General features: G+C 46.2%; 1 protein-coding gene across 5 annotated transcripts; it reads left to right on the plus strand.

The window, feature by feature from the left end:
- Positions 1-1,321: 1,321 nt before the first annotated feature.
- On the plus strand, positions 1,322-22,723 carry LOC101076124 (CUGBP Elav-like family member 2). 5 transcript variants are annotated; one of them, XR_003889481.1, is made up of 14 exons: positions 1,324-1,524; positions 9,123-9,313; positions 11,383-11,465; positions 13,245-13,293; positions 13,722-13,856; positions 14,731-14,810; positions 15,928-16,089; positions 16,500-16,563; positions 16,759-16,896; positions 17,373-17,495; positions 17,675-17,851; positions 17,979-18,125; positions 18,209-18,389; positions 19,329-22,723. XR_003889481.1 is itself a non-coding variant. In XM_029841284.1 (13 exons), exons 1-13 carry the CDS (start codon positions 1,412-1,414, stop codon positions 18,334-18,336), a joined length of 1,587 nt encoding a protein of 528 aa, XP_029697144.1. In that variant the 5' UTR covers positions 1,322-1,411; the 3' UTR covers positions 18,337-22,723. The 5 variants fall into 5 exon arrangements, 4 of the variants coding, with proteins under 4 accessions (XP_029697144.1, XP_029697143.1, XP_029697145.1 ...); XM_029841284.1 differs by having other exon boundaries at positions 1,322-1,524; positions 17,982-18,125; positions 18,209-22,723; XM_029841283.1 differs by having other exon boundaries at positions 18,209-22,723.
- The last annotated feature ends 1,165 nt before the right edge of the window (positions 22,724-23,888 follow it).

The raw sequence follows: 23,888 nt of genomic DNA on the forward strand, positions 1-23,888 counted from the left end.
CCAGGGAGCCTGTGGGTGGTGATGAACGGAAAGGTGGTAGTCACTTTCACTGGTGAGAAGCTCCATCTGCATCCTGTGTGAAATGATGCTGTTTTTTTTTTTGCTCAATACATAACAACAACCCCTGTTGGGGCCTTTTCCTTTCTGCTCCTTTTGTCACAATGGTGCTACAAGAATGACATCATCGGACTGAGCGGCCTCGGCCTTGTTTCATCTTCTGTCAGCACAACAACAACAACAACAACAACTAAACGACCTTCAGTTATTCGCTCCATGTGGCGGCACGCGCATCTGGGAGTGATACCAAGCGGCACCGCGTCGCGAAGAAGCTGGTCTCATCGCCGGCGCTTTAAATATTCATGTGGGCGACATGCGCAGAGATGTGAAGATTATTTTCTGCCACGATGGGGGGGGGGGGGGGGGTCCACGAAAACCAGCACAGAACAACGTGACCCTGTTTCCAGACGACTCCCCTCTTTGGTGTTGCTCAGGACACAACACCGGTGGGAGCCCAAGACCTAGATTTTGGTTCTGCGTTTGTGGTGTGATTTGATCATCATTTAGAGATTTAGAGGGGGGGGGGGGGCTGTGAAAAAGATGAAAATGGCTTCCTCTTGATCGAATTCCACAACCTGGAACAAAAGTGGATGAGCTTCTTTAATATCTTCTGCGTGAGTGAGTGTTTAGAACTGCTTCCAGCGTCATGCTGCAGACCTGGACACAAATAAAAGTCACGTGAGCCCAACTCCTGAGTGTGGAAGGAAGAGGGATGGAATCCTGCCTTAAATCTGGAAAATCTTAAATCATCTCCGACGTGTGAGGCGATCTCCCCTCCAACCTCTGCACAACATGAAAGGCCGTGGAGGAAAGCGCTCTGTCATTGTCACCTCAATATTGAATGTTTTGGGGGTCCCTTTTTGTCAAAAGCATTTGCAGCTTCGGCCTGAATTTGCTGCATTTCACTGATTCCAACGGCGCCAAGGTGCAAAAAAAATAAAAAGATAAAACCCATTCCACGAAAAGAGGACTTGAGGATGAGCTCCTGTGGCAAATGTGGCAGTCCCCCCCCCTAATGTGTCCCCGTTCGACAGTGGAAACAAATCATCCGTGCTCAATATTCTAAAGTTTTCCTAATACGGGTGTCAATTAGAGCCAGAGTGCCACAGTGTCCGCCGCTCCGAAGGCTGCAGAGCGCGCTGCCGCAGGCAGCACAATGCATTAGCGCACGATGAGCTGTCAGAGAGGATTATTTCAGCCACGCCAGTCAGCGGAGGGGGTGGGTGCCGCTCTGCTGCACTAAACAAGGGAGAAAGAGTGGGTGGGAGACAGAGAACGGAAGAGAAACACAGGGAGGAAAGAGAGAAAGAGGCGAAAGTGTCCATTTCACCGGGTGGATTTTTCCAGAGCACCGATGTTGGAACACTCTTCCGAGCTGGCCCTGGTGCAGAGTCTGTATGCCAACAACATGCGTTGTCCCCCCTCTGCCCCCGGGATCTCTGTCAGGAGCGAGGACCTGCCTATGAGGTACGTCATGTTGGCCCCTTCCACCAAATCTGGGTTATCTTTTGTGGAATAATCTGGACTGCGTCTTTGTCTGGGCAGAATGTTCTAATGTGATGTGGCGCTTTCCATTCCAGGGTTCCAATAGCACCCTTTTCCCTTCCGGAGATACATATGTAGTATATAGTTTTTAATCAGGAAATAGATGTTTCGTTTTAAATTAGAATCAGGAATTCAATTTCCCGTCTTTTCCGGCTTCAAAGTTCCACCAGGCCTCTGATATACGTGACCTATAAATAATTATATCAAAAATGCTGCAGGGCCTCTCAGCAAATGACGATAAATATCTTCACAAGGGCGGATTGAATCTGAATTGTAATAACGTTGTGATTTGTGCTCACTAAACACAATTTGAGATTCCCTCTCAGACACACGAAAGAGCCGTTTTCCAGACGCCACCGTGGAAGCCTGGCCCGGGCAGAAGTCTCGGAAAAAGGCTGGACGTGACCCGTTTGATTCTGAAGGTGGCCTATTTTTACCCCGCGCTGCTTTGTCACCGAGAGGCCACGAATTTAAAGGGCTGACGGCCAACGTGAGGATGCAGGAGTGGGACTTTGGAGTCAGAGCGTGAAGGGGGGGGGGGGGCATCTGATGTAAACAACAAAAGCATGGTGCGTTTGGGGGATTACGATAGGATTATAGAAGCAATAATCTGAGATTAAGACTAGGAGGCTAGTGTTAGAAGGTGCCAGTCACTCGGCAGCGGAGGCCGGAATCGACTCCGAGGGGCATCTGTGGGGACCGCCAGGCTCACGCACGATAGAAAGGGGGGCAACAAAATGCTGTGACGGCACAATGTGGGAGAAAACGGCAGCTGCAGTCACCCCGCTCCTTTAGAAGGAATCCATCCAATCAGAGTCCCAGAGATGTGTGTGCGGATGCTCCTGATGACATCCGCATCCCCACTCTTCACCAAGCACGATTCTCTGGAGAGTTTATTAGGGTTCCCCCCCCCCCCCCGCCCCTCCAGCCTCATGGCAAAGCACGTGGCCTTTCTACGTGCACAGGTTGCACATCACATTGTGCAGACGAACCTCTTTAAGGCTGCGCTTTAATCAGTGCACTCGGCACTGCTGCCAAGTTGCCTTGACATTGCTATGGATACAAGGATTAAGCCGGATCTCTTGAATGTTTCTTAATGCTCATTATGAATAATATTTTTGGATTGTGCAGCTGCCGGTGGCAACGAGTGGTCTGGTAATTATGCATCCCCCTAAAAAAAACAAAAAAACACCCCCCTGCACCCACCCAGTCCAACTGTAAGAAGCCTCGCCCTGCAAGCCCAGCACAACAAAAGAAGACAGGCACCCCCCTCCCCCAGGGAAACGAACCCAGCACAAAGAGAAAGCTGACCTCTGACCTCGGGGAAAGGCGAGACTGCAGCAAAACTGCATTTTAACGCTCTCACCCTGCAAATTTATGAACACTTCCGCCATGTAAACCAATAAAGCTCCCCCGAAACGGCCAATAAAAGGGAAGAACACAATCTAGATCCATTACGGAGACGACACCGGCCTTTATTCATCACGACGGTCACGGCCCGCGTGCCCTATTCAAACATTTTGATCGGCCCGCGTAATGGGGGCCGCCGGACTCTGACACCAGCCTTCACGCTTGCGGCAGGACGCTTCCAGCGACGCGCCCGCGGGGATGGAACCGAAGGGCGAGAAATGGGTCAGCAAGCGTGCGCGCAAGCGGCGCGCCAACGGGCCGCAGGGGTGTTTTTCGCCGCGCCGTAGCGGCGCTGCGAGGCTCGCAGGCGGCGGGGGCTCCGGACGTGTGTCGGGGAGGCCACGCCTCTGCTCCGCTGCGGCGCCCTGACAGCGGCGGCTCGCCTCGCTTGATTTCAGTCGGGAAGGGAGCGACGTCGAGAGGAATCAGGCGGATTTCGGCGCTCTCATGCAGTTGTGAAGAAGACGCCCCCCCCCCTCCTCCTCCTCCCTCCCTGCACCTGTTCTACTTCGTCTTATCGCCGTCTCGCCGGAGTTGAGCCTCTCTTGCGAGTGAGCGGACGCCGCTTCATTGTTAGACACGGAGACGTTGTTTTGACCATGACTTCGACGTACAACCTGGACTTCCACCCTCTGGCCGAAAGTCGGTTAATGACTTCGGGCGACGCGATGTAAGTAGCACAACTATCGCCGTCGTGTTCGCCTCCACGGCGAAGGGTCGTCGGTTTGGGGAGGGTTCCTTTTTTTTTTTTTAATTCTTATCAAAGAACTCCGTTCGGGGCGCCTCGGGAGTTAGCAATATTAGCTTTGTGTGCAACCGCGATGCTAACAGTGCTAATCGAGCTAACGGCGTCGGTTGACCGGAGTTTGTCCAACTAAGTTGGTACAACCGCGGGGGGAGTCGGCGTAAAGATGAGGCTGCATCGCCCCTGAAAGCGGCACCTCCCGGGCCGAAGTAAACTAACCCGAAACGGGGAGAAGGAAGCGCCGTTTGCTAACGACGATATCGGGTACGAGGCGGGCTACGATAGTCAAATGACATGTGCTTCCGGAGATTACACGTTTCGGTATCGCTCCAGGAAAAGAAAAATAAAACCCGAAAGATCACCCCCGAAAACATCGGCGCAGTCTATTGTCTGAGCAGCGCGACCCCACCTCGGTTAGCGTAGCCGCAACTCAAGTGTTGTGCAAGCGGGGCAAGATGGGAGTGGGGCGACGAGTTCCCCCCCGCTAAGTTAGCATGGAGTTTGCGGACGGCGTCCTTTTTTTTTTTAGCGCCCGGGGTTTGGGGCTTATATCTTAAAGTTTGCCCGCTTTCTGTGCAAATCAAGCCGGGCCACGGCCGCGGCTCTGGGCTGCGGTGTTGCCGTCGAGCCGTGGCGGTTGCTAACGCCGTTAGCTCGGGCTCACGCTGCTGGACTCGTCCATGTTGGAGCGCCGAGCTGCAGAAAACACGTGGTTTGCTACATTATTGAGCCTTTAATGGGCATCTTGTGACAAGTCATGTAAACATAGCGAAACATTCTCCGAGCGCAGAGGTCTGCAGCCCCCTCCACTTAAAAAAAAAAAGAACAGAAAACCACCCCAACGAACCCACGTTTGATTGGACCGGGTCCCGAATCAGGCTCTTGTGCGAGTTTGTGTCATTAGGTTGCGCTTTTAGGGGTGTTGTCATTACGTTTTAGCCGAACGTTCCGGCTCCGCGTTGCTTTTAATGGCGTTTCGGAGCGGTGTCGCAATCACGCAGCTCTTTTGCAAGACCGCTTCGTCACCAACATTTATGTAAGTGGGCTCAGATGTTCCGTAAAACATGTGAAATGTTTTACTTAAAAAAAAAAAAAATTAAAAAAAAATCCCGTCATTAAGTTAAAGTAGTTTGTAATTAAAGCGACTGCGGGGCTATTCTGCACCGACACTCGACGCCGAGGATTGCGCATTAACTTTTGGCCAGTGTTTCCCCCATTAAATTGGTGTATTTACAATTGTTTGCTGGCCTTAACGAGGGATTTCCGTGGTCACTTTTTCATCGTTTTGTAGGCCAGCAGACGGTGATGGAGAAAACAATTGGCTGATTACTTCTAGAAAATAATTTGGATCGCAGTCTCAAATTCAGGAACACACTTATGTGCCCACGATTGGCTAGAATTTTAATGATTAAGCACTTGGGGGGGAGGGGAAGGGGGTTTGGGGAGGTGATGGAGTGTTGCCTCCATGTTAGGTTTGAGTTTGATCCCACAGTTTAAAAGCAAGAGTCCTTCGCTGGGGCGTAACAACGGGCCTGATCCCCTTTGTTGTGGCCTAGCATCGGGTCGTGGCTCTGGGTCAGTCTACGTCTGTTCTGTTCACCCTCGTCCTGGTCAGGGTGGTTCTGGGAGTGTAAGAGAGCCAGATGTTGTAGGTCTCTGCTCTTCACTCTCACCTGTTTGCACCCCCTTTTTAGCCTGGTGCAGGAATAATTTCCGTCCTCCGGCTACCTGCACAGTTCTGGAACACGTATAATCACCCAACGCGTGTGTGACTGTTGAGCAAATAAGATATCGCAGGATGGCCAGATCCTAAGGCCAGATTCGCCCGACCTGTCCGGGAAATTGTTGCTTAGCTCATGCTAGTTGTTAAAAGTTTACATTACGGGGGTTTTGAAGCATTAATGAAGGCTGTGGTATGTGGCTGAGTTATAAGATGGATTAAGAATTTGTTTATTTGGTGGAAAACCTCTGGAGCAGCAGTAATAAATTAAAGCTGCCTGTTTATATTAAGCAGTTTCCCTTTGTGTGCGTGTGTTTGTGTGGGAGGGCAGAGATGGCTTTTCCGTGTCCTAAAAATCACGTTTTGACCCAATTTACAGCATACAATAGCAATTTCACCTGTATTATTGCTGGCTGTGGTGAACTACATGCATGTTTCCCACACGGCCACAGAAATTGTCGCCTCGTGTTTTGACGGGACAACCTGAAAGCAGAATTACACGTTTAGGACCCGGTGTTCTTGATTCAAATTAATCGGTTTGAATAATAGATGTTGGCAGAGTCAGGACCGTCGAGTGTAATTGTGGCTCTTTGTGAGCCGCCTCTCTCTCCCCGTTTAGAATGCACGGATAAAACGGCCGCTTCTTCCCGAGAGCCTGACCTGAAGATTTAAATTCATGCTCCATTTGACTGTCGGCGGCGCCCTCAGCAGAGTTTATTTAGTCGGGCGTTTTACTGTTTTGCCACATAGGCTTTACTTAAGCGAAATCATCCATAACCATAAGGGACACTTGGCGTGATTATGGAGCTAATGGGGCAGGTCTTGTCATCGGATGCCAGCGCCGTGTTAACATATGGCGCGTTGGGAGGTTGGTTGAACACGTCTCTCGAATGCCACGGTGAATTTAGAAACCATCGGGATGGATTGGTGTCAAGGAAAATAGGTGATTAAAGACATCAGAACCATAATGCACTGATTAGCGTGGGCTGTTCATATGGAAATTAAATGGTGTTCTCTTGTTTCTGCTGTCTGGCCTCAGGTGACAGCCCACACTTGATTTATATATTTTTTTTTTAGCTATTTAAACCTGGGACACAAGTCTAGGCAAATTTGGCTCAGAGGCCCTGCAGCAAACCTCCTGCAAGTCTCGCTGCTATTTTAAGTCGCAGCTCCAAGCCTGTCAGGAAGATATTTTTATGCCATGCCCATGAAATATTATTCATCCTCTCAAATAATATTCTGCCCCTTTTATGTGGCAGCGGAGAAAATAGATGAAACCACAGGAGGTGGCCTTAAGTTGTGTGTGACAGTTGTCAGAGGCGCTCTTCCGCAGCTCGTTTAATCAGCTTTGAGGTTTCCTGAAAGAAAAGAAGAGCAATGGCTGGATTATTTGCAAACAGCTGGTTGCATTACCCGTGTCACTGTGAACTTTGGCTGCTTTTCTATCCCAAATAAAGTGTGACAGTCGTGGGCGGCTGGTTGCCAAAGCAGCCCCGAGCAAAGAGGCTCTTAAAGGTGGGAAAAGATAGTTTAACAAACCAATGATGTGCAACGTGAGACTTATTCTGACGTAAATGCACGAGTAATTAATCTTAATTAACAAGAGTTTGTGTTATTTGTCAACGGGCCGCGCTCACTTGCAAATACTTTCTAGTTTGCAGGTGAAGTCTTCTGTTTATTTGTGTGTCTTAAGACCTGTTTTTGCAGCCTGAATGAGGGGAAAAGCACTTTCCACTGAAACCACGAGGAAGGTTTCTCATAATTCTGAAGCATGTGACCACATGTAATGGGATGCATACAGATCGCCTCCCATCAGCAGACCCCTGGTGGTTTCAGGGATGACTAAGATGGAGACGGAACCGGAAGGTTTCAGCATCACATGCAAATTCCAGGCAATTTGGCCGGCTTTTCTATAACGGGGGAGAGGGAAGGTGTTGGTGGCATACTTGCAGGGTCAGAGCTCACCAGCAGGGCGGACACATGGTCCAGATAAATCACCTGATTTTTATGGGTGGTGCGGGGGGGCAGGCGTGTCACCGCGGCCCGGGAAGGCCGCTCAGCTGCTGGGGGGCGTCTCGGGACTTGACGAGCTGCCACATTGCTGCTGCGTTTGTGAAAGCACAGCAAAAGACATCATTACCACTGTCTGCGTCCTCAGCCGGGCCCCGCCACTGGGCCGGCGCTTTTATCAGTAATGTGGCTTTGGTAGATTTTCCAAGGAGGAATTTTGCTCCGCAAGGACAGTTTGAAGTTATAAAACCCGTAACTGCACAATAATAAAAATGAAAGAAAGTGTCCTCTGATGTTATAAGCTAAACGGATGGTTCCCGCTTACTTCATTCCTGTAAAATATGGTGCCTGACAACTGTCAGCAGTGCAGTAAATACACTTTTCTAGGTGGGCAGAGAATGTTTTTCTGTTCCCGGCTCTCGTCGATTCCCCCGCTGTGCGCAGCCAGTTTAGTTTTGACCATTTTTGTTATGCTAAGGAGGCATCGTTGAGGCGGTTCTGAGCGCTCTCATTTGTGAACAGGAGAAGTCCAGTTTTTCCGGCATGGATCTCCAGAGTGCCACGGGCAAAACTGAATAAACGGTGTCATCCAGCCGTCCTGTGGCTGCAGCAGACGTAGCCGTCGATGTGTTCCGACGCACCCGTCTGACTCGGCCCATTGTGCTGGGGAGGGTTGGTGAATAGTGTTCTCCAGCATGGGGGAACAATATGTGATTGTTCCACCACAGGGGTGAGAAGGCTGTAGGTTTCTCTCTGTACCATCGCCAGAGCAGCAGAAGACACGGACTGCAAAACGGCTCCGCGCTAACCATCGCCGCGGCTTTTATTTCCATTTTTCGTTTATCGGTCACAGCTGGTGGGACGGAGAAACTGCTCCTCCCTCTTTATTTTTGTCAGTTAATGCCGTCATATTGAATACAATCTCCTACGGGGGAGTGGTGGTGGGGGGGGGAACGCGAGCCGAGAAGAAAAATAATCATGTCGTTCAAGTCCCTCAAGGAGTTTGGTGTTTCTGCAGAGCGACTGGGCTCAATGTGTAAAAGATGGATGGCTCGCGTCCAAAGGTCTGTGCCAAATCTTGCTTTAGCATCCTTTATTTATCCTTTTTAAATCCGAGAGGACGCCTTCCACATGCATCCTTGTAGCGTCACGCCGCCTATTGAGGCGCTGTGCCCGTGGTGAGTACTGCTGAAAGAAAGCCGTGACCTCGGTCTTGGTGATGGTCTCCGGCGCCCACGCCGAGGCGTGATTGTGAGCAGCAGTTGTCGGTACACCGGCTGGTATCGATTCTCTCTCCCCGAGGCTCGCCTGAGAGGAAAAGGCCTGAGTTATTATTTCACTCATCTATCGTTTTACCTCCCCGTCACCCAAATTTAGTTCGATATGTTGTCGGCTACGCAGTTTAGGGTTTATTGTCTTCAATATGTTGAGTCCACATGTACTTTAGTACACAAATGTTTATAGAAACATCTGTAATCTAGCAGTAAGCTCGGTATAATAAATCCAAGGCTCGGATGTTTAAAGCGTATGTTATTAATTTATTACGGCATCTTAGGATCTCTTCATTTGGCTTCTTAAATGCAAGTATAAATCCTTTCTATAAAAGTGCAATTGTATCTTTTTTCCCCCTCCTAGCAATGGCAGCAAGATGAACGGCTCACTCGAACACTTAGATCAGCCTGACCCAGATGCCATCAAGATGTTCGTGGGGCAGATTCCGCGCGCCTGGTCAGAAACGGAACTACGGGAGCTTTTTGAGCCCTTCGGAGCTGTGCATCAGATCAACATCCTTCGTGACCGCACGACAAATCCCCCTCAGAGCAAAGGTACGCGCCGATGATTGTGATGAACGTTTGATCTAACGTGCCAGGGACATTGGATGGGAAAAAAGGTCACGTTCTACATTTACCTGTATTATTTTTCCTGGTATTTGACTTCTTCTCCGTTGAAGTGCGGATAAACTATTGCATTTACTGTCTTTTGTCTCCTTTATTTTCACTTTTATTGTTTAAACACCCTATATGGGAAGCTCTACTATATATGCTGCTGTATTGTTGTGCTACCCGGAGGCAGCGCCGTGCTTTGCTTGTCTGTGCATACAAAGCCGCTGTATTTGTCCTTCAGTCGTGTTTCGATCCTGGAAACTGGAATTAGCCTTTACACGAAGTAAGGCGGTTATTTTCCATTGAGACGTGACTCCCGTCACCTTTTTGAGTGATTCGGGTCATGTTTCAATTGGAAGAGATGATGAAATGGAAGCGTGCTGTCGGCACCAATATTCTGTTACCCAGCCGAGGTGAATAAAGTTAACAGTGGTTTTTCAGGTATACAGCAGCAACCCAAATTCAGTCTTTGAGCCTTCTGTGTTCAAAATGTAGCCGAGAATGGCTTCCTGGGTTTCCCCGGTGGCTTTACCAGTTGGATTCCACACATTCGGGCCGCGTTCTGAGCCGTCGGTGGTATTCGGACTCGAAGCTGCAGTGCTGCAGATGGAATTTCTCTGTTGGTGGAGATTGTGCGTGGTTTGTGACTTGCCGTTCTCTCAGAATCAGAATAAAGAAACTTTAATCAATTTAATGCAGGCTATTCTCAACACTGGTGCCCCTTCCTCCTCCTCTTGTAACCTTTTTGGTGAAAGAGCCTTCAGTGTGTCTGGGCCCGAAAGGCAGGACAGCGTTTGATACACATGAATCATTTTATAAAGCTACACACACACACAACATCACTGAATAATCCAAGTGTGTTGAACGATAGCGGAGAATCTCCAGGGTTCTTATTATGCTGGGGGTGTAGATAAATATACAGCCCATACTGGAGTTCATTGAGAGGCTAAACAGTTCAAAGCCCCCTTATTTTCAGCACAGCCCTCTCCTGTTCAGAGCAGAGTGTCAGCTGTGATGCCCCATTGACATGCTAATGCTATGTTAATGTATTCTAATAGATAATCTAGCTTGATCACATTGGTCTCAAACTCATCCTACCTTTTGAGGTGAATATGCTGCACCAACCCCCCCCCACCTTTGCCCGTCTGTCAGTACTCCTCTCTTTTCCTAATTGTCCTACTTCTGCTAGGGGTAAGGGAGCAGTTCTATTAAATATGACGCCTCGATGCAATCGGCATCGATTTACATGTATACCGCGTGCCCCCCCCCCATGTCATCAATCTTTTTATTTTGTGGTCACCATCCACTTTAGGTCAAGACAAAAAAAATCATGTAACTATCAGGCCTGTTTTGGTTGATTTATTTATCACCTGTAATTTGGAGGCAGGGCTAAGCAGCAGAGAGAGTTCAGCTGATGGAGAGAATGGAGCAGCTCCCTGCAAATTAGGGTTCAGCAGCCCTCCCCGCGGCCTGGGAGCTTCAGTAATGGCATAATACACACTATGTAGGTCAGAGACGCTGCAGTGCTCCACTTCCCGAGCCCAGTGAAACTGACGGGCTGGAACACCATTGGCGGTCTGTTGGGAGACGAAGGATGAGAGGCTTTTTTTCTTTCCGTTCCCCACCCCCAGCCTCTCCCATGATTCCCTTTCCCCTTGCTATCAATTCTTGTCCCTTTGTGCTCTTATCATGTCTCCTGTATGTTTATGTGGTTCCGGGCTCTTGACTACTGCAGCAGCCCGTTCTGATGTGCCGACATATCGCGTCTCATCTGCCTCCCACGTTACTTCCATGTCTTCTCCACAAGATCCTACTGTGTTTAGAATCAAGCGGTTGGCACTAACTATATTCCGTCACATGGTTCTTACGTGATAATTTGTCTCATCTTTTTATTTCTTGCCTGCTGTGCGGCAGTCGTAGCATCATATTTGTTGTCTGAAAGAGTTGCATTTTTAATATTTTCTTCCGCCTTCCCCCTCTCACTGGTTGTCCCCATTATTCTCTCTCCGCAGGATGCTGTTTTGTTACTTTTTATACAAGAAAAGCTGCACTGGAGGCCCAGAATGCACTGCACAACATAAAGACTTTAAGTGGGGTGAGTAAGCACAGTAAGGGCTGCTTTTAGCTGCTCTATCCATGGCGCAGGCTGTGAGCTGTGTGCTAGCTGATAATGAGCTTGCAGCTTACCGAATGCCTGTCTGGCTTGAGAAATATCAGTCCCCCTCCCCTTTTTGCCCCACACTGCATTGAAGACGGCCTCAGCTCACCGAATTGATAACCCAGGTGACCCCCTACCTTCCCCTGCTTTCACACACACACACACACACGTACACACAGAGTTATCGGTAGTGTGTGCTTGACCAGGCAGTAGGTTATTCACTGAGGCGCAAGACCCTATTTCTACAAAGTGGAACGAATTATTAATGCTTGTCTTCATGAATCATTGATGCACATTTTCATTTTTCAAAGTTTGCCGTACAGAAAGTGGCACATTGTTGTTTTTTTTCTCTCTCTCTCTCTTTTTAATATAACACACACCCTGTTTTAAAATAAAAAAATTAAAAAAAACAACCCATTGAGCTGAGGTGCAGTGGCTCATTAAGTCTGCTTTGAGTGAGACCCTCCTAAATTACTCCCCTCCCAATCAATTAAATCTGTACCAAACAACAGCAGCTGTCAATGAAGTCAATAGCCCGGCCTATTGAAAAGCAGGCCTCTTGTCAGCGGCGGTGCAGGTAAATATTGAACCGGCTTGATAAATGAGTGTAGCAGGCTGTATATAAACTACTTGTGTCCCTCTTCACTGGAGGACCATCAATCAGATTGACGTTTCAAATAAAGTGTGGTCTGACAGTTCGGCTCACGAATTCCAATTCCCAGTCACAGTGTGTGTTTCTTCTTTGCCTCCGATCTGCTCGCTTTCATTGCTTTTCCACTGCAAAGTTTTAATGTCTGGTCTCTGGTACCACATACTAATTCTGGTCTGACCTCTCTTCAGGTCCAAAAGAGGCAAGGCAGCTCTAGAATATAAGTGACACGGCACTAAAGATTGATGAGCACCCGGTTTACCTTGTCCGTGAGGTGGAGTCTAAATGTTGCTCTTAAATAAGGGATATTTGGCATGAGGGGCGCTATAAAACACTACTTGAGTATTTACTGTGCGGTGGGAACGGAGCATTATTAGCACATGAGAGCAAGTTTGGCTCCATCGGCACTGAAGCTTGTTTCGCTCTTCCCGTTTCTTTTTTTTTTTTCCTCCCTCCCTTCTGTTATTTCTCTCGGTGGTCGCTGACGCTAGCCAGTGCTCATACTGAGCACGCCATCTGTCTGCTTTCCTTTCGCGCTCATCGAAAACAATCCCGCCGCTTTTCATAAGCACAGCCTACTCAGACACCTCGCACATAAATATATTTTCTGTTGCCTCGGCCCTTGTCTGAATGCCTTTAAAAAGTTTTTGTTTTGTTTTTGCATCGAGCAAAAAGATTTGACAGCCGGTTGGAAACGGCTGAGCCGAAAGCAGCCACTCGTACCTGGAAACGGAATGTTCTTTAGATCTCATTTCATATAATAACTATAAAGGAAACAGCTGCCTGCTTGGTCGACATGGCTACAGCCAGCTTTCTCCAGGCATCCTGAGGAATATAAGGCATAGTGAGAGAACAGAGAAATACCAAGTGAAATTGAATAATGGGTAATTTAATTCCAGCTCTGGACATTTCCTGAGTGAGGGGTAATAATGATGAACTGAGGGGGGGGGGGGGGGGAACCAAACAGAACTGTGGTTTACATCAAGATATGAGAGCTTCTAATGATGAATATTTGCCAAGCCTGCTTCGTTTATATTTGACAGCGATTTCTCTACCATTTATTACAGATGCATCATCCTATCCAGATGAAACCCGCTGACAGTGAGAAGACAAGTGGTGAGTAGATTCTTTGCAGGCTCAGGGCGGCGAAATGTACAAGAATTGATTATTTTATCTTGTTGTCATCGGTGCCTGTTTTGATACCAAAAAATTAAGGCTTGACAAGGATTTGCTTCTGGGAATGTGCAGCAGTGAGCAATTTCTATATAGTGTCAGGGGTTAGGAGGATTAAAGGCTTTAAAAGGTACCAAGGGAAAAAAGTGTAGAACAGGTACAGGGTATCTGGAGGATATTAAAAATGAATACTCATCTGTTTGAAGAAGTGGGCAGAAGAGGGTAGAATGTTGGATTTGTTCTGAGTGAAAGGCACGAAATGTGCAGAGATAACGGTGCACGATGTAAAGCCTAATGTAGCCGACACTCTTATTGCTCAGTAATTGTTTTGGGTGTCACCAAATAGCTGTTGTCTTTTCATTATTCCGCAGCTGTAGAAGACAGAAAGCTCTTCATCGGAATGGTTTCGAAGAAATACGGGGAGAACGAGATCCGGATGATGTTCTCCTCTTTCGGACAGATCGAAGAGTGCAGAGTTCTCAGAGGACCAGATGGTCAGAGCAGAGGTAGGTCTGTTGTCAGCACACACACGGTGTTCTCAGCCTCACAGTCGGTGCCTCCAGCATAGCCGAATAAATTCTCCCGTCAGGTATTTATGGAGGCCCCTCCCACCCGGCCCACTCCATACTAAAAATGAAGTGCTGTTCACCTCCAGCAGCCCCCATTTCCATCCCCTCAGTCTTATCCTACCATCACCGCTCTTCTCAGCCTCCACATCTCAGTGAAGGGCCGCCACACTCGCCGCCCAACACAATGGCCCGTCGCCGTGGCAACTGCCTGCTGCCAGTGTTTGTGGGCTCAGCTGGCAGGCAGCTCCACTCGGCTCCTCCTTTACCACCTCCTCGATCACACTCCACAAAGGCGGGAATTAGCCTGACGTTGCATCCCCTACACACTGTAGCTCTGTTCTGCATAAAGGCGCCGATAACGCGCGGCGCCGCGTTCCGGCGGGGTTGTCCATGATTAAACCCTCCCCCCCCCCACCCGAGAGAACGTGCGCAGCAAAAGCCCATTTAAATGCAGCACACTGCCCTTCGATGTTGGCAAATCATACATATTATAGTAAATCCTTTCAGTGTGTATATGTGTGCATTCTGTCTATTTAATCATTTTGACTGTTTCACCATGACATCACATAGTCAAGCCTCCTGAGTGGCGATATAATCTGTTGATCACTGTGCTCATGTGACAAGTGTTACTGTTTTTCTTGTTTCTTTCTCCATGTGCTAACCAGTGAGGGTGGTTCTGTGTGCTTGGGAGTTGCCATTCTTTGTACTGTAATGTGTTTTTTGGGGTTCATAACGAGTTGTCCAAACCTTCTGTCTTGTTTTGTTTCTTCTTGTCTCCCCCCTCCCCTCTCCTATTGTTCCCCCCCTACAGGCTGTGCGTTTGTCACATTTGCTACCAGGGCAATGGCACAGAATGCAATCAAAACCATGCATCACTCTCAGACTATGGAGGTACTGTACCCCTTAGCACCTATTTCTCATTTCCCCTCGCTCCCTCTCATACACGCTGCTGCCCCGCTGTGTTGCAAAGATGAAGAACCTGTCCGAGTGGATGGTGTCCATTCATCACAAAGCATGGGTCATTTCTAAAACAAACAAAAAAAAAACGATTACTAAACGATGATGTCGGCTGTTAAATGGTACCCACTCATAATTAACAGGGCACAGCAACAGGAATTCAGGGCTGTTGTACTTTTGGAGCTGAATTCTTTTCTCAGTTGTGATAGAGCCATCTCTGGGGCTAATTAAGGAGCCCACATAAAATATAACCTAACGAATCGACTTGCCCTAAGGCGGCTATCCTGCTAAATTTCTTCACAAATGGGTCCATGTCGTCGTGTAACCAATGGTATGTTCGTGGAAGTGGAGCAGCAGTAATTTGATTGCTGGCAGGTCACAGGCTCCCTTGTGAAGTACCGGGCCGAGTCTAATTAGGAGCCCAACTAAACATAACATTTCTCTCGTGAGATTGGTCGCTGGCCCCGGTGGTGGAGGTGCTGCCACCTATTACCGCCACACGTCATTACTTCCACCGATTCTCAGCTGCCACGTGAAGTGCTGCTGGTTAAAAAGCCATTTTCCCTGTCCAGTCTGGTCCTGTCTGGCGCTCAACCTTCAGAGTGCTTCTGCACCGCATGCCTCATGTCCACGGGTCTGTGAACGCACCGTTTCAGACTGCGTCTATTGTAATGCCTTTTTAAACGTCTGATGGAATATTCTCACTTCAGTGTCACGTTTCAAATGTCCATCTATTGTCTGCTTGTCTGTAGTCCCATTCAGCTCCCCGGAAGAGTACAAATTGTTCGCAGCGTTATTTTGTGCCCCCTTTTTGGAATGCAGCTTGGCCCAGCTATGCATGGCAGACTTCCTCTGTGTGTTGGCTTTTATATAAACGTTAAAAGCTTCAAATTTGTTCTGAAAGCATAGACGATGCCCCCACCCCTTCCTTTTTTTTGTGTGTGTGTGTGTCCCGACAAAATCTGCAGTGTCTGTGTCCTTGCATTATACACAATTTTAATTCAGTACTGTGCTGGTGAGTCACGTGTCTCTTATCTCTAACCTGCTTCAGGGCTGTTCCTCACCTCTGGTGGTGAAACTTGCAGACACTCAGAGAGACAAGGAGCAGCGGCGCCTGCAGCAGCAGCTCGTGCAGCAGATTCAACAGCTCAACAACGCCTCCACCTGGGGAAACCTGGCGGGCCTGGGGACCCTCTCACCACAGTATTTGGCTGTAAGTCTCGCTCACAACCAGACTGAAAGGATCCCAGAAATTTCACACTTATTTATTTTGTCCCTATGCTGCTGCTCAGAGTAAACAAACCTTTGAGAATTGTGATGTGGCTCTCCGATGTGTCCTAAAATGTAAAGAAACCATAGGAGGTGTTCTCCTGTTGTTTGCTGCAACGGTGCTCTTTAATGGGCGAAAAGATCTTTAGGCTTTTCTCTGCTTCTCCTTTTTGTGTCTTTGGAGGTTTAAAAAAAAAAAAAGCTCTGTGGTTTTAGGTGTATTTTAGTGGGATTGTCAGGGTTTTATTTTTGTTTAAAAAATGCCATTGTGTCAACTCAACTATTCTCTACTCTGCTTCTACCTATACTGGGAAGCTATAAGGCCTGATTTACATATTTTTTCCTCCCCAACAGTTGCTCCAGCAGGCTACATCTACCACTAACCAAGGCAGTTTCAATGGCCTCCAGAGGCTAGGAAGTGAGTTGGCTTTCTCATACATCAGCCTGTTTTGTATATGTCATTATTTTGGTGCAAGTTGGCTTTGATTACTCCCAGCAGCGGAGCTATTTCTGTTACTATTTTATACGCCGTTGGCTGATTAATCGGCTTTTTAGGCTTTAAAACCCACAGTTGACCTTTCTGATAATCAGCTCTGTGTCTTGGAACTTTCAGCTGGTGTGAATTCCCTTCAGCTGCAGAATTTGGCCACATTAGCTGCTGCTGCGGCTGCAGCTCAGAGCTCTGCCAGCCCGACTTCCACCAGCACCTTGTCCACCAACAGTGGAGCACTGGGAGGTCTGGCCAGTCCAGGTAGCAACAATAATTTACGTTTCAGTTGATGTCACAATGCATTCTGTTCATACAAAACCTGGTGGCATCAGTTGTTCAGCATTAAATAAGCATGTTTTTGTGAGACAGGTTTGGATTTAGTGGGCTGGGACCACTGTTTTTTGGCTTTGCTTTGAAATTGAAGCCAATTTATAAAAAAAAAAAAAGTCTTAGGAAATGAACTTGGAAAAATTCAGTTTGCCCTCCTGCTGCTGTGATGGTGTTTTCCAACTGTTCTGCTGAACATCCTTGTGCTATTTGCATAATAGCCCTCTGCTAACATCATTTATTTTATGGGTTTAATCACCCACAGATAAAATGCTAGAGCCCACATTTTCCTTTAAGCTGAGTAAATACACATTAGCTCCATATGTTGTGTGGTAATGACCTCTTGTCCTTAGGAGACTCCACTCGGCTGTATTATTTCGTAACATTCCCATATTTATCCTTTTTAACAGCTGGTTCAACAGGATCCACTGCAGGTGCTGCCCTAAACACCTTGGCATCTCTGGGAACCCTGCAGGGTCTGACTGGGACCTCTGTGGGCCTTAATCTCAATGCTCTCACTAACAGTGTTAGCGGTAAGAATGAATGTATTTTACAATACGCCACCACTAGAGGGCGCTACAGATCCCACAGTCTAGTGTTAAGGTTTGTTTTTGCACAGTACAGGTTATGGTCTGTCCTGTTAATGCATTAGTTTAATGTTCAAAAAAGTTAATTTGCTGCTTCTTATGGCTGCGACTTGTTTCTCCTACAGGTATTGGGGGCATCAACGGAGGCCTGGGAGCCTCCCTGGCCAACGGCTCAGCAGCCAGCTCCATGGATGCTCTGACTCAGGCGTACTCAGGGATGCAGCAGTACACAGCCTCTGCACTGCCCTCCCTCTATGGCCAGTCTCTCCTGCAGCAGAGCGTCGCTGGCAGCCAGAAGGAAGGTGAGCAGCTCCCCTCTCTGATACTACATTCTACAACAATAGAACCCCCCCCAACCCCTTTAAAAATACCATCCAAATCTTTAAATATAAATCTAATGTGACGTCCTGGTTTACTTCCAAAATGGAGTAGGACCAGAGGGTGCCAATTTGTTCATCTACCACCTGCCGCAGGAGTTTGGGGACCAAGATCTTCTGCAGATGTTTATGCCTTTTGGAAACATGGTCTCTGCCAAAGTCTTCATTGACAAACAGACCAATCTAAGCAAGTGCTTTGGTAAGTGCGCCGTCGCCTCGGCACCGCTTAAACAAGGGCGTGGTCACTCGTCAGACATTTTAAACTCGACTTTTATTTCTCAGGGTTCGTCAGCTATGACAATCCCGTGTCTGCGCAAGCTGCCATCCAAGCCATGAATGGTTTCCAGATTGGGATGAAGAGGCTGAAGGTTCAGCTCAAGCGTTCCAAGAATGACAGCAAACCCTACTGATCCTAGCCCCGGGGCCTTCCCCCCTCCCCAGCTCTAATGCTAGCATTGCTAGGGTAAGTTTGCCCTTGAGCCAAGGTCACCACTGCAGAGACTCATTGGGACAAAGGGAAAGGAGCCCACCACAGGCGGGAGATTCTCTCTAAATCTTTAAAAACAAACAAAAAAAAAAAAACCCGATAAAAATCCTAAAAGTTGCAATGATCTTTCCACATTTTACTGTATTGCATTCCTGCATTTTTATCATGTAATTTGATTCAGATGAAATATTTTATTGTATATGATTATTTATGGCTATTACTGAGTCAGTGTTTGCTGGAGGTGTTTCCTGTCACTGTATTTAGTGGAGCGCATCAGGTGTGTGTTCATGCCATTTCATTGCCTTCAGGTCAAGCTCAGACAGGTTGACTAAGGATCAGTCGCGGTGTTAAAGGGCTGAAGCCAGTCCGCGTAGACCCCCCCGGCCCAACGCTTCAGCCTTGGCTTCTTACGTGTGGTCTTTTCGCATTTCCCTTCGTCATCGTTAACAATAAATATTTGCACTCTTAAGTCCTCAACCGTCCCCCCTCCCCCTCCCCATCTCACCCTGTTCTGTCTGGGCCATGTGGAGCTAGGCTACCTCTCTTTCACTCTATTAACGGCTTCAGTCGATCATCCATCCCTCGAGTCTCCCGTAAGGGACTGGCTCTCTGATGGATCTCTGGGTGCCAAGTGTACAGTTTGTGCATGTTAGCGTCTCTGCCACATGTCTCAGTGCTGTCATTTCCTTAAATACCTGTGTTGTTTGTGTGTCAGAAGAAGGGGGGAGTGTCTTACTGCATCATCCTTATTCTCTGTGGTGATTAGTATCGTTTTTTTGTTTCGTTTTTTGTGCCTCGTGGTGAAATGATTCTTGTGCCGTGCCCCTAACTTTCTCTTCTTTTTCTGTCTCTCTCACTTTCTCTCTCTCTCTCTCTCTCTGTCTCTCTTCCTTTGTGTTTTTGTTCCTTTTTTAGAACAACTCTCCATGCCTGTTTGCTCATCATTAGCCTAGCATGTCTTCATGATGTTGAAAGCCAAGCCAAACACCTGGCCTCATCATCCCACCATTGTCTGTGATGTCTCTCTAAGCTCACCTGACCAATACCTGGCCACCCACTGACCCTTGACCTTAGCTCAACCTGAATTTCTTTTTTTTTTGCATGTATTTTTTTGTGCTTTTGTTCTGTATAGAAATGTGACAGGTGGGAGAGAGGTCAAACAAATCAATGTGAAAAACTAACCTATGTTGGATTCATTTAAGAGTTGTTTTTTTTCTCTTTTTTTTTTTTGCGAATGTTTTAAAAACCTGTGGGATTTCTTATTTTTAATTTAGCGTTGTTTCTTTTTACCTCTCTCAGTAAAGTTCACTTGAAAGTTGAATACAGGGATCGGCACACACCCGTGCCGTTTTGTGCCATTAGCAATATGTTGGCTTCTTTAAAAAAGAAAAACCCATTATTTTCCAACTCTTTTTAAAAGTCTGACCTGTTAAACCCGCTCTCAGCGCTTTGTAAAGATCTCTGCTTTTTACAGGCAGTGTGACGATTTACATCAAAGTGGATTCTCAGATACTTTTTTTCCGTGCAAAAACCCCCGTGTATTCACGTTTTGTTCCCCCTCGAGTATTGATGGCACAATAAAAGGTACATTTGCTCTGTTTAGACGAATGGAACCTACGTGAGTCAACTTTTTTAGAACTGATTTACAAATAGACAATCTGTGGTTTAAATGCACACTTAGATTACCTATATTTTATACCATTGAAACTATAGAGGATTAACTAACAGAACCCAGGCAAAATTTGGGTTTTTTTTTTTTCTTTTTTCTTTTTTGTAGATTATGTTGTAATGTCATCTTTGTTGTTGTGGTGGTGTGTGTGTGGGGGGGGTGTCTTCAGTGTACATTTTTGAGGAAGACAAAAATATCTGATGGGTGTAACTGCTTGAGGGTAATTTCTAGTTATTAAAAACACTTTAAGGCAAGTTTTCGCTGCATCCATTGTAATCTCAATTCGTGAGAATGTTTTTTTTTTTATCATAAATGGTCACAGTATATAGACTTTAGTTGTGTGTGGGATACATTGAACTTCATGGTACGTCCTGTTGACTTTAGGGGAGGTTTCACCTTGGTTTAAATTGGCTTCCTCAGTTTGAAAGTGGATTCATACAAGTTAATCATTCAGACGATGTCCTTTGTTCTGTTGTCGTCGTTCAAGTGCCCGCGTGTTAGACCGGTTTCAGATTCACGCCGTCTTTTTTTTTTTTCTGTAAACGTTGACGTTTTCTTTCACGAGAACCCTTTCTGTGGGAGCCCCTGAAGAAGAGATCACCTGGACGCGACACACAACCTTTCGGTGTCGGCACAAACGCCCCCTTTTTTCCCCCCGTTTCGAATCTCACACGGTGACGCACACAACTGCAAAATCCATCACAGTCGTGTTGGTTTACGAAAAACATTCCATTCTTCAGAACAGAGTTTACACTTTTCTGTTTTCTTTTGAACTTGGGTGATTTTTAAATAAAATGGGTTTTTTTTTTGTTCTGATGAGAGAATAACCACTTGTGCCCCCCCCCCAAAAGAAGGGTCTCCCCCAAAATGACACCTGATGGCGCTGAAGAGTTGTCAACTCAGGGGCTTTTCTGTGTGTGAACGTAGACACAAAATGCACAATCGTCACCATCCCACGTATTCGTTTTTTTTTCCTCTTTTTTTTTTTTTTGGTTCCTCAAAAGTGCACAAAGAAATTCAAAACTAAACAGGTACCACATTTGAGAACGTGCTGGAGGAAAGTGTCGAAACGTTAAGCACAATTACGGGAGCTAATCATTCTGCAGAACGTGTGTGTGTGTGTGTGGTTGTAATCCCAACATTTACGGTACCGCTCGTCTCACTTTTTAACGTGGTCATGTGCTTTCTACGGTGTCTTTTCTATCCAAATGCAATACAATATTAAAAGTGCCATATATGCATATAGAAACTGCCTACACATCCTTATTAGGCCTTGGTTTAGAGATTGCTGCAGTTAGCCTTTTTTTTTTTTGGTCTATTTATGCCAGTGTCAGAGTTCCTGTCACCTGCTTATGCCCCCCCCCCCCCCCACTCGATGTGTTCAGTTATTTGGTGTGTGCGTGTATTGTAATTTCCTCAATTTAAACAGTTTAAAAAAAAAATCCCTTGTAGATAAACAATAAACTTCCCTATTATATTTGAAATTTGAAGCTCTCTTAGTGTGTCCTGTAACACTTTGCGACACGTACCGGCGAGCGACGATTGTTTTGGTCCGGAGGACGTGGGGGGGGGGGGGGCGAGACTTGTCAAACACTGAAATGATGCGCTGTGTATGGTGAAGTGTTACTGTTTTGTTTCTTTCTATAAAGCACAATGTACAGCCCATAGCGGTCCCAGAACCAGAACTTGACTCACTTCAGGGGCTTCCATCAGCGATTTCATCCAAGCTCTTAACAATCTCTTCTGTTCTCATATTTTTAAGTGCTACTTTACAGTGTGGTGACTCTGCATCGGTAGATGTTGTCTCGATCTCAAAGAAAGGGGAGAAGAATCTTTATTTTGTCTGATAATCGGTAGGATATTGATCATTGTTCCACCACTAAGTTAATAGATGTCTTATCTTGTCTCGATTGAAAGCCAAAGTCAGTGCATCTCGATGTGATCTGTATTATTCATACAGTAGGCTTTTTTTTTTTTCTGTTCGGTCGGCATTTTTTCCTTTTTTTTTCTTTTTTTTTTTTTAAAACTTGGTGGGATTTGAAGAAGAAAAAAAAATTACACAGGCTTTCCAATTTCTACAACTGGTTGTTCATATGTATTTTGTACCAGTGAAGCTTTTTATATTGGAAATTAAAGGAAAATCTCTATATTGGAAAAAAAAAAAATTGTCTGGCCTCTCAATGTGGCCTTGCCTTGACCGGGTCTCGAGTTCGGCCTCTTGGTAGCGTCAAGCAATTTGAAAAAAAGAAAGAAAAAAAAAAAACACTTAGTTTTTGTCTCAGAAGATTGCCTGACTTTCACCTTAGTTTGGTCTCTACGTGTCCTTCACTTCCTTAAATCAGCTTCAGGGGAGGGGTTGGGATCCTCTAATTGGTGGTAAGTTTCATGTTGGTATTTGTGCTGTCCACATAGTTTAATGGTCATCAGGATTTCAACTACTTGTGTGAATAATTGTCTTAGTTAAGAGTTAACTTATGTGTTTAGTTCAAGCCTTGCTTTTTACCTGTGTAGAGTTTTTGTTTTTTCTTTTCCCATAGAGGAGTGGTAGCCGAAAGACTCGTGTTCTTATTTTGGTCAATGTTTGTTCATGTGTGGTGTGTTTCTTTGCCTCTGTCTCCAAATTAAACCATATCCACTAATATGGACTGTGTCTTAGCGTGTTGTGCTTGTCCAGTGTTGTAAAGACATTTTACAACCCAACCCCCCCCTTCCTCCCTCCCTGCAGTGTCGTCGTCTCGCTAACTTGTTTCTCTTTTGTTGTGCTGCTTTGCTTGTGTCCGAGTAAAACGCAGGTTCGTTAGACTGATTTTAGTCACATGACAGAATCAGAAAAAGTCTTTGTCGAATACGTTTCACGATAAAATGGCCTTGCAACGTAAATGTTGAAGCCTTTCATCCTATTTATCAACTGACCGTCCAGAATTAATGCAAATTACAGAGCACAGATTGATGTTCAGAAATTGTTTGGAATTGCTAAACGTAAAAACAGCAGTAAAAATGTTTAGTTTGCTAGAAAAGAGGTGGTTTAAATTGGCATTTCAAGTGTGTTCCTGTTCATCAAAACAGTTTGAAGTGTTATTCGAGTTCTTTTTCATTCCGCTGACCTTGCTAGTTTGAAAGCAGCCAGAGCCTTATACAAAAAGAACTCAAATGATGATTTCACAGACATGAAAATGTTAGATTTTTATCAAGGCGAAGCTCCCACCAGAACCCACATAACCAGAAATGTGGGCAGAAGATGGAACTGAGCACTGTGTGGAAGCTTTAAGCATTATCCCGGGATATTGGGTCAATAGATTTACTATTAGGATCATAATAAATATCTACACAACATGGCGAAAAATTTAGTGCTAACAAGATATTGATCCTCCATATTGGGAAGATTTTAGAGCAAAACTGCAAAATTAAATGTAATAACCCACGTTGTAAAGAACAACTCGGCAGGAAAAAAGTTAGGGTGTTTGAATTTAGTGGAGGTGTTTTAACTAGAAAAGGAAATCGCAATAATTTTCATCATCTGTTCCTTGGCCAATTATCAACATTTCTCAGTAAAAATCCGATTATAAGAAGTTATTTTGCTAACGAGCGCCGCCTGTTACATTATGAAGGTAATTACAACCATCGCCTGGAGAGCGGCGGAGGCCTTCAGGTGTTCCCGTAATGGTGGCAATCGGCGGAGTTTAATATGCTCCGCCTTGATTAGCGTGTGGATGTAATGGATACGTTTGTAGCAAATGATTAACTATAATACCTTTATGACGGCTTTTTATATACATGTCTGCATGTATATACATGTAATGTAGCGA

The sequence above is a fragment of the Takifugu rubripes genome, chromosome 9 (genome assembly GCF_901000725.2).
Source record: "Takifugu rubripes chromosome 9, fTakRub1.2, whole genome shotgun sequence".
In the NCBI taxonomy this organism is placed as follows: domain Eukaryota; kingdom Metazoa; phylum Chordata; class Actinopteri; order Tetraodontiformes; family Tetraodontidae; genus Takifugu; species Takifugu rubripes.

What these genes read in the sequence shown, in the direction of transcription:
- LOC101076124 (XM_029841283.1), top strand. Translation starts at nt 1,412, where the DNA reads ATGTTGGAACACTCTTCCGAGCTGGCCCTGGTGCAGAGTCTGTATGCC. An exon ending in TCTCACCACAGTATTTGGCT is followed by an intron (nt 16,090 to 16,499) that starts GTAAGTCTCGCT and finishes CCTCCCCAACAG; the next exon opens with TTGCTCCAGCAGGCTACATC. An exon ending in TCTCACTAACAGTGTTAGCG is followed by an intron (nt 17,496 to 17,674) that starts GTAAGAATGAAT and finishes TTTCTCCTACAG; the next exon opens with GTATTGGGGGCATCAACGGA.